General features: G+C 44.0%; 1 protein-coding gene across 1 annotated transcript; it reads right to left on the reverse strand.

The window, feature by feature from the left end:
- Positions 1-7219: 7219 nt before the first annotated feature.
- Positions 7220-9673, reverse strand: LOC127326317 (23 kDa jasmonate-induced protein). Its single transcript, XM_051353177.2, has 2 exons — positions 7938-9673; positions 7220-7653 (listed from the first exon to the last, which is right to left on the reverse strand). The coding sequence occupies exons 1-2, from the start codon at positions 8412-8414 to the stop codon at positions 7480-7482; spliced, it is 651 nt and encodes a 216-aa protein (XP_051209137.1). The 5' UTR covers positions 8415-9673; the 3' UTR covers positions 7220-7479.
- Positions 9674-10039: the final 366 nt, after the last annotated feature.

Genomic DNA, 10039 nt, shown 5'->3' on the forward strand with positions numbered 1-10039 from the left:
CGTCAGGAGTGATCCTAGTTGTCGTAGACGTACTGCTGTCCTTCTTCCGGGTTCTGGTACTCCTCTTCATAGTCTGGCCATTTGAATAGCCAGGGACACAGCCATGAGTACTTTAAAGTACTCGCAAACTAATACTAAGGTAAACACTATCAACTATAGTAAGGGGGTTCTAAGCTCTAGTTTCATTTGCATAAAGCCAGTTTTATTTCATAAGCACTTTAAAAATCAAAGCCTCTTCATTTAACTAACTCAAGTGGGAACATTAGTGTCATTCCCACAACTCAGTTGTGATTCAAAGTCAAAGTCACCTTTCAACTCAAATCACAAGTCACCATTCATATTTTTAGAAAAATTCTGATGACGGAACAGTATGGCCTTTCCAACTGTCCATGACCGAGGACGCGGCTATTCGAATAGGTTTAACTCTGCAGAGGTTGTACACTTGTGCCACAACAATTGCAATAGTTCGTCAGGGGTAACTGGCCCTGATTTATCGTACGCAGTACGCGAACTACCAATCCTAACCTTTCATTTACATACTCTAGTATAGGCACCTCTCCCCATGAGCTTGGCCTCCCGGTGAAAACCGCAGTCAACCCGGGAACTGCACAGGGCTTGGGCCGGACATTCACCTCATTTCACGTCATATCGTATCGTTGTGTTTGTTGTAGAGGCAGCCTTCGGCCTAACCCCGATGACGCTTGTTCAGAGGGAACCCATACTAAAGCACATAAATTTCTAGTTAAGCCCTTACCCAGATTCAGGTATTGTGGGGGTACTTGTAAAATTGGAATGGTATCGCATCCGAACCCAACCATCAGTATTTTTGTAAAGTTCACCAAGTCATTCACCAGTCATATTCACCTTCAAAATCTCTCAATAGAATGACTCATCATTCCAAGGTTTTCAAAGTCATTTCAAATTCACAAGTTCCCAACTAGAGTAGTCACTTTTAATATTGAGCACTAGCATCTAGTTATGAGGGGTACTAAGTATCTTGGAGCTTGCTAGGCTAAGTGTGATGCTCTTGTACTACTCTATAGTTCAACCAAGTGAATCATAAATCAAAAAGTAACTTTGATAAATAAAAACAAGTAAAGCTTGTAAAGTAGAAACTTGGGATAGGTTCATAAGGTAAAATGTAATGGTGCCTTGCTCTTGTAGAGCTTTGCACAAGGGAACCTTGCAAGAGTGTTAGCTTGCCTTGATTGGTGATGTGATCAAAGTTTTCTTGCTCTTCCTCTTGGTAGAAGACCTCTTCCTCTTGATAGTCTCCGGTACTAGCGTCTATAAACGAATACGAGGATACAATCACCAAACAACACTTAAGTAGTCTTAATTAGCCTTATTGGCTCACACAAAGGATCTAGCATCACTACTTAACATTTATTCTCAAAATATGCTAGGGTTTCTTTATTTAACCTTAGGAAAATAATTTCCTCTCATTGAAAAGTTGAATTAAGGTTTCTCTTTGGTTTGGAGAAATAATTTCCTCTCATTGAATTCTTCTTAAGATTTAATTTCTCTTATGAATAATATATGACCTAGGTTGACCAAAGTCCACCTCTTCATACTTATCATTTGAGAAAATGATTTAAATGAGGTTCCATACCTCATGCAATTTAATACTAACAAGGTAGTGATTTAATGCCACCAAATAATTCATTATGAGATTATTAGACCATGGTCACTACCTCATGTTGAATTACTTGAGAACAAGATTTAAATGAGAGTAATACCTCTCATATGATTTAACACATAGTTGTAACTAATTTAATAAAAACTACTATTGAGGTGATGCAATACTCTCAAATAACCAGGGATTATCCCATGTTGACCAAGGTCAACACTTCACACTTAGTATTTGAGAATAGGGATTTAAATGAGATTCATCATCTCATGTGGTTTAAATAACCATGGCAATTGTAAATACTATTTAGATTTAAAAATCTACAAGTGGGCAAGTATGAGCCTAAGTAAATAAAGGTCAACACAATACTTCATATCACTTGTGAGAATGAGTTAAATGAGGTGCTACACCTCATTGGTTTAAATTCTAAAATTTGGATATATTTTAAATGGGCTAGTATTGACTACATAGCCAATATTTTGATTCTAGCCCATGATCATGTACAGAACCCATATCATGTTGTTACATAGTAAATTAGGGTTTGTTATATGTGAATTATTGCAATTGGATTCACTTCAAAATTCAAAATGGTTGAATTTTAAGATTTATTTGTATACAGAAAAGTATCTGTTTTGTTATTTTTGCTATTCAAAAACTACACAAGGTATGGGGTTGAATCCAGTGGGGTTAGTTAGGGCAAAACATAAGCTTTCCAGAACATTTTGATTTGCTAAATTTGAGTTTGTAGAATTTGAACTATTCAATTTATAGGACAGACCAGTATTGAATTTAAACCACAAAAGAAATAAACGAGTTTGAATTCTGGGCTTTAGGCGGGAAAGTAAACGGGCCAAACTGAGGAAAACAGCGCTGGGCCGGCCCGGTAACGCTTCAGCGCGCCGCGGGCCAACTGACAGGGTGGGGCCTGCGTGTCAGTCTCTATTTTACACCGAATCGGTACCTGGCAACGTCGACCGTCAGATTAGAATTGAATCGTGCGGTTGAGGTTCGTCTTCTTCTCCGGCGAGAGGAGGGCGTGCTGGCGACGGAGGTTGGGGGTCGGGGAGCGTCCTGGGCCGCCGGCGGTCGAGGGAGGGGTGCGAGGCGTCGTTGGCGAGGACGAAGGGGCTCCTGGTACAGCGGCGAGGCTCGGGGTGGCTCCAGTCGAGGTAGAGGCTCCGCGGGCTCCGGCGGGAACGAGCCTTCGATTGGGGCGGCTCCGGCGAGGTAAGGTAAAATTGGTGGGGGGAGAAGGGGCAAGGATGAGAGGGGAGCAGATGTTGTGAAGAATCGAGGCTCGGATCTCCTCTATTTATAGTGGGGTGAGAGGGCCGGGGATGCGGCAAAGGGTTCGACGACGGCAATGGCGCTACGGGCTGTGAAAGGGCAAGGCGTGGTGCGCATCTTGTAGGCGACGCCTAGGCGAGGCTAGCGCGCTTGAAGGGACGGCCGATGATGGTCTGTAGCGTGCTAGCGACGGTGGCGTCCTCGCGGTACGGGCACGGCAGAGAGTTGATAATGGCGACGGCGACGGTGCACGAGCGTGCTTTGGACAGTGTCTAGCAGCTAGAGGTTGGCGAGGGGATGGGTGATGCAGCGGTAGCCTTTGCAGAAAGGGGCTAGGACGAGCGAGCGCGTGATGCTCTGGCGTGCTCCCGGGCGTGGTCACCGCGTGCCTGGCAAGGTACTGGGCGTGCATGGGCGCGCCTGGTTTGGCCAATGCTGTGGCGTGGAGAGCTAGGGCAGGGTACAGGCGTCGTCCCTGTGTGCTAGGGGAGCTCTGTGACAAGGTGAAAGTGAGAGGGGAAGGCCAGAGAGGAATGGAGTGAGGATGGCCGGCATGGTGCACGGCAAGGTGAAGAATGATCATCTCCTCACTTTAACCAGTACTGGCAAGGACATGGCTCGATGCAGAGGGTGCAGAGGAGCAACATCATCACCAGATAAAAGTGGTTTAGCCCATAGTCCACTGGGTAATGAAGTGTATTGTCATTCTGGATTAATGCCTGCAATGTGTTCGACCAAATGGCCGCAAGAACACTTTTGTCAAATCTTGAAATTCTTTTTGGTACAACTCAAACATATTAATTATAGGTTAGTTTGGTGGTGGTGGGGTTCAATTTGGTGAAGTTTTGCAACAATTCAAAAAGTGAGGTGATCTTCTTCTCTCTCTCGGGTTCCATCTTTGCACAATTATTCTGGTCAACCTAGTCAACTTCAGCAGAGGTGGTCAACATGAAAGTTGTTGACCTTGACTTGGTCTTGGATGACATGGTCATAGTTGACCAAGTTTAGTTGAAGAAAAGTCAAATGCAGGGGTGTAAAGTAGGGAAGATTTTATAAATGGGTCATATGACCATTATCACATGTATGTGAGTTTTGAATTTTCCTATGATTTGATTCTTGTTTCTTTGATGCAAATGTGTTTGTTTATCATATATAAGTATTCTACAAGCAAGAGATCAAGCAATGGTGGCCTTGGTTGAAGATTTGCAAATTGAGCTAAGTGTTTGTGAGTGAAATTTGGGGATTTTCTCACTATGTGATTTCTCTTCATTTGAATTGACTTTGGTTGACTCTAATGTGATTCCTATTGGTTTAGAAACATTTTCAAACCATTGAATCCATTTCAAAAGGTCTTGGTCAAAGGTTTGCAAAAATGGCCATAACACATAAGAGGGGATGTGTCACTTTTTATATTTTTGTAAAGTGTTTATCTTGCTTCACTTGGACATGGGTTAGGGTCAATTTAGGGTTATAATAGGTTGAGAGATGGTTTCCCATCATTTGGTCAAGGTTTTAAGTCATAGGGCAAAAATTGGGTATTATGGCTATGTGCCACATATGCCTCTATGCATATGTTGCATTTCATTTTAAATTTGACTTGGCTTGACCCATTTGGTGTTGTTGGGTGTTGAAATGGTATATGGAAGTGATCCAACCATTCACAACAAGTCCTAGGGTCAAAGATCTCAAATTCACAAATTGCTATTTTACTCATATATGCCTCTATGGCATTTTTAGTTCCTTTTTATTTTCTTTGAAAACCACTTGAATTAGGTTTGATAAGTACTAGGTAAAGTGTGTGAAGGTTTTCCAAACCTCTAAACAAAGTGGAAAGTTCTAGGGTAAAGATTTATAAAAGTAGCCATAGGCACATATACCTTTTTCTTATTTATTTTCCTTTTATTTCATTTTAACTAGGAGGGTGAAAAGAGGGGTGAGGTTTTGGGTTTAGTGGGGTTCACAAAGGTTCACCACCATTTAGCATAATTAAAAAGGTAGAGTTCAAAATTTACCTATTAGGGCTATATGCCCCCATATGTCTTCTATTTTATTTTGGTTTCTCAAAAATAGATCCAATTGATTTTTGGAGAAGATTAGGGTTTAAGGTTTTTCTTATTTGATTTCTTTCTCTTTTATTTTATTTGGTTGGTGATCTTCACTTGATCACTTTAGGGTTTTAGGGTTTAGCACATAATCATAATAACACTCATCATGGCAAAACACAAGATTTAAACAAGATCTATATGCATCCTACTTAATTAATAAAAGTTTTTGTTGGTTCCAAAATTTGGAACTAGTGAAATTCATTTGTTTTATTTTGAAAATTCTTGGGATGTTACAAGCGTGATGACGCGTAAAGCACACGCTCGTTGGGAACCCCAAGTGGAAGGTGTGATGCGTACAGCAGCAAGTTTCCCTCAGTAAGAAACCAAGGTTTATCGAACCAGTAGGAGTCAAGAAGCACGTTGAAGGTTGATGGCGGCGGGATGTAGTGCGGCGCAACACCAGGGATTCCGGCGCCAACGTGGAACCTGCACAACACAACCAAAGTACTTTGCCCCAACGAAACAGTGAGGTTGTCAATCTCACCGGCTTGCTGTAACAAAGGATTAACCGTATTGTGTGGAAGATGATTGTTTGCAGAAAATAGTAGAACAGTATTGCAGTAGATTGTATTTCAGTAAAGAGAATTGGACCGGGATCCACAGTTCACTAGAGGTGTCTCTCCCATAAGGCGAACAGCATGTTGGGTGAACAAATTACAGTTGGGCAATTGACAAATAAAGAGAGCATGACAATGCACATACATATCATGATGAGTATAGTGAGATTTAATTGGGCATTACGACAAAGTACATAGATCCACCTCGTTAACGCTTTGTGATCTTCAAGGGTATGTTGATCTTCACCTCGTTGCTACCATCTTCTTGATTGGATCTTGGCTTGTTCTTCGTTCTTGCGATAGAATTTTTTTGTTTTCTATGCTACGAATCCCAACACACCTTCCTTGTTGTTGGCCCAGCCCTATAGGCCGCTGATAGGGATTGGTGCTGCAAATCTTGCAGCTTGTCAGCAGGTGGCGTGGGGGACTTCTAGCACGACTTGAATAAATGAGGTGGTCCAAGGATCTCTCTCACGCCATGACCAATATCTGCTTGATGCGTGTTTTCATTGATCTAGCTAGAGTGTCGAGTTCAGGAAGGCTCCATCAGCAAACTACAATGGACGACATACATGAAGATTGCCGGATTGGATGGTATTCGGTCACGCGCAACCATGTTTTTTATGAACGTTTGGTTTCAGAGGGAGTGATGCGAAGCTCTCCAGTCTATTGCCATCATGGGACATGTCTATAGTTCCATGGTGAAGCAAGTCACGGAGAATGGCAAGGAAACCGAGATCTGTGGACTAGCTAGTAATGGTGGTTCAGGTCCTGGTTGTGATCTGGTTTTGGCTTGGTGATTTGTGACTTGCGGCAGCTGTATCGGTAAGTAGGGGCAACATAGGTGAAATTCAGATTCTAAACTTGCAGGGTGAACACCAAAGTTCTGGCCATAATTAGTTGTTCCTATCAATTGCCTTGTTGAAGGCTTTATTTTGTGGGCGTAGACATTCTCGATGGTGAATACTATGATCTGTGATAGGGCGATGATGACACTTGTACAATGTTTCTTTCTTGGAGGCGTCGTCTTTGCAAAAGATAAATTTTTTGTGCTGTCTTGGTGGTATTTTGTCTGCTGCTACAAGGACTGGACCACGATAGCGGGAATTTTCTTTTCAGTAATTTTTTTTTAGCAGTGTGCATCTGTATTGTCATCCAAGGTGTGATCTTAATTGGCTGTGTGCATCTATATTGTCATCCAAGGTGTGATCTTAATTGGCTGTGTGCCTTGAAATGATCTTGTTGAAGGAGTTGTTTTGTGAGCGATGACTTTCTTCATGGTGCAAACCTAACCTCGGGCGATGATGACATTTTCTACAGTGATCACTTTCCTGTTAGTGCTACTAGTACAAGAAAGTGTCACTGTAGCAAGATTTTTATTTTATTGTAATCATTTTTCTTTTTTTACTGTATTTGGTTGCGTACATCAGCTAATGACACTAGGACAATGCGTTGCTGGAGAGGCTGAGTATAATTAATATCTTCATGATATTAATATATTCTCTTTGCCAAAAAGGATGACTCATAATGATAATAAATAAAAATTTTGGAGAAGGCCGTGATTGCAACGGTTGCAAATAAGAAGTTCATCGGCAGCTGCCACATGCACAAATTCATGGAAAACTCTTCGATCCATGGAATTCGTGAAGAAACACAGACTTAACCTCTCGTTTCATATATAATTATTCGGGATACATAAACTAGGCCAGATGACTCACGGCAGAACTAGAATACATGAAATTACAGGTGTGGAACTATTTGGAATAAAAGGAAAGGACAAGATGATACATTCATACGAGGATGCAATTGGTAACAAACCGAATTACTTAACCATATCGATGGATCCATAGTCTGATGATCCTTGAGCGCATTTTAATTAGTTATGGAAATCGATGGCTGATCAGCGGCAGCTGATTCTTACAGTGAACTTAGGACTGTCGCCTGTTTCAATGCTTGCTTCCATCTCGCACCCAACGGACCTGGCGTTGGAAGAATAATTGGAATTTGCCACAACGTTATACAGGCCGCCCCATAGATTTTTGAAGGCGCCGACGGCACCAATCTCGCAATAAGCCTGCAGGGATTATTGTCCGTCATGAGCTTGTTGGAATTAACAATCAATTACTCTCTCTGGCGGGTACATATAATGCATTTTATTGCCAAAGATTGAACTTTGACAAACAATTAGTCCAATGATATATCCAAGGATTATATTGAACACTACTGACTTGGTATTGAGAGGCTCTTTCTTATGATTGTTGGGACAAAGGATTACAGAAGATCATTCGCAGTTGAGAGTCACAGTTGGGACTTGCACAATCAAAATGCTTAAGCGAGTAATTTTCGAAACATACATACCTTGTTTCGGTACCAGGGACCCCATGGAGTACTCCAGGCAACCAGATAGTCTTTGAACTCTCCTTCTTTGTTCCTGCCACGGTACACTACAGCGCCTACCGAACCTGACGGCTCGCCAGTCCGGTGGACGTGATGGAAGGCAGCCCATTGGCCATTACCGATGACAGCAGGGTAGGGAACGCTGGGGCCGATGTAACCATACCAATCGTGGTTGTCCTCCTTGCGGAGGGTGTCACCGGTCGCGTTATACACGAGGCACAAGGTGGACTGCCCATCACCATAGATGGCCTTGAGACCCTCCACATACCTAATCGCGTTCGTGTCCTTACCGTCCTCGCTCATCGAATTCCAGGCCTCCTGTGCCCGGTCTGCCCGCGTCTTGGGTCTCCCCATGTACTTGTCCATCTTGTTCAGCTTTTCGTCGTCGACCACCTCGCCAAAGCAATTAGCCATCTTGCTCAGATCCTCTTCGCTCATCCTTTTTGTTTCTGTTCTAGTTTTCTTGTGTGAGTTTTGCCTGCCTTCCTAGCTATTCATTTGGTGCCACTTATATAACAAGTTAACAACCACATCCTTAGGCCGTGTTGCCATGGGTAGGACTCCTTCAACCTAATTGGATAAACGAAACTTTCGAGAAGATTACAAAAAACCACCACATTTCAGGCACGTGTAACCAAAAACCGTCACTTTATGTTAAAAAACCACTACTCTAGCGGTAATACGTAACAAAAAAAAGCACTGATTCATATTTGACGGTAGTGTAATCACGAAACTGACATGTGGGTCCCATTGTCAGGATGACATGGCATGTACATTTTGCAAAAAGCGCCTTTGGTACATTAGTAATTCTATCATTTTTTGGTCCACAATTTTTCCTATTCTTTTCTTACTTTTTATCCCTTCATTTTCTTACTTTTTTTTTCAGCCAGAGCCTCCCTTGTCTGGTTGAACTAGAGCTAGCTCGTATGTGGGTCTCGTCTCAGGCCAGGAAAACAGCAGCGCCGGCGTGCGCTCCTGCAGGTTCTCTCTGTCGCCAATACGTTGAGCCCATCGTCGCCACCGTTTCCTGCTACCGCTAAGCGCCAAGGGAATCGAGCCGAGGTGGTGTGCGCTATCGTCCCCAACCCAATCTTCCTCCGCTTCGGCTAAGCTCCGCCGCGTAGCGATTTGACCCCTCCGCCGTGTCCCAGATGGTCCCTGGAGTCTACCTAGTCCTGCCGGAGTCGATCACGTGGAACGGCGCATCCCCTAGCTCATTCCCAACGAGAACCCGCCCCGGCCGTCGTCGTGGAACCATGTCGATGATCCCCTCCGCGCTCCCGCCGAGCATGCATGTGTAACCACTACTCGTTGAGGTTCCTCGGCTCATCGTCCTCGCCTTCCCGAGCTCCGGCAGCTGTGTCAGGCCAGAACGTCCTAATTCGCGACCGCACCGGGGAAAGGACCACGACGGGGCACAACACACAGCGGGGCACATGCGCCTAGGAGAAGGCGGCAGCGCGGCTAGCACGCCGGAGATACGACCAGAGCTGAGGGCCAACGCCGGTGGCCGAGGATGGAAGAGACGGATGGACCTATTTTATTTGGAGAAAAAAGGAGATAATAGGATATTTTAACTAGTGTTTGTCCCACTAAAATTTACAGAAAAGTCCAGAACAAGAACGATCTTCTCCCTTGATCATTATTGATCTCCACGTAAGCCTAGCAGCGGGATCCACATGTCAGTTTAGCCATTAAACCATCACTAGTTGAATGCCCGTGCTTCGCCACGGTTTAACAAATTTATCCAAATTTATCCAATTAGTCAAATTTATATGTATGGAACCCTAGCCGCCACCCTCCCCATCTCCCCTCTCGCCGCCGTCGGATCCTAGTGGGGCGAAGACCGTGCGGGGGAATGATGGTGGCAGTAGAATGTCCCTCCATCATAGCTACGAGGTGTGGCTTCGGCGGAGGATCTTGAGCGGGCGCCTCGGGACGGCGTGTGTGTGGCCATGGCACCGGTCACGCAGAGATGTGGCCTCCTCCACCTTCCACGGTGAGGGGGAGACGGTTGTACGGCTGTTGAAGCGGGTGTGTATGCCATCATCGACGACAACGCT

This window comes from Lolium perenne, chromosome 5 (genome assembly GCF_019359855.2).
Source record: "Lolium perenne isolate Kyuss_39 chromosome 5, Kyuss_2.0, whole genome shotgun sequence".
NCBI lineage: Eukaryota > Viridiplantae > Streptophyta > Magnoliopsida > Poales > Poaceae > Lolium > Lolium perenne.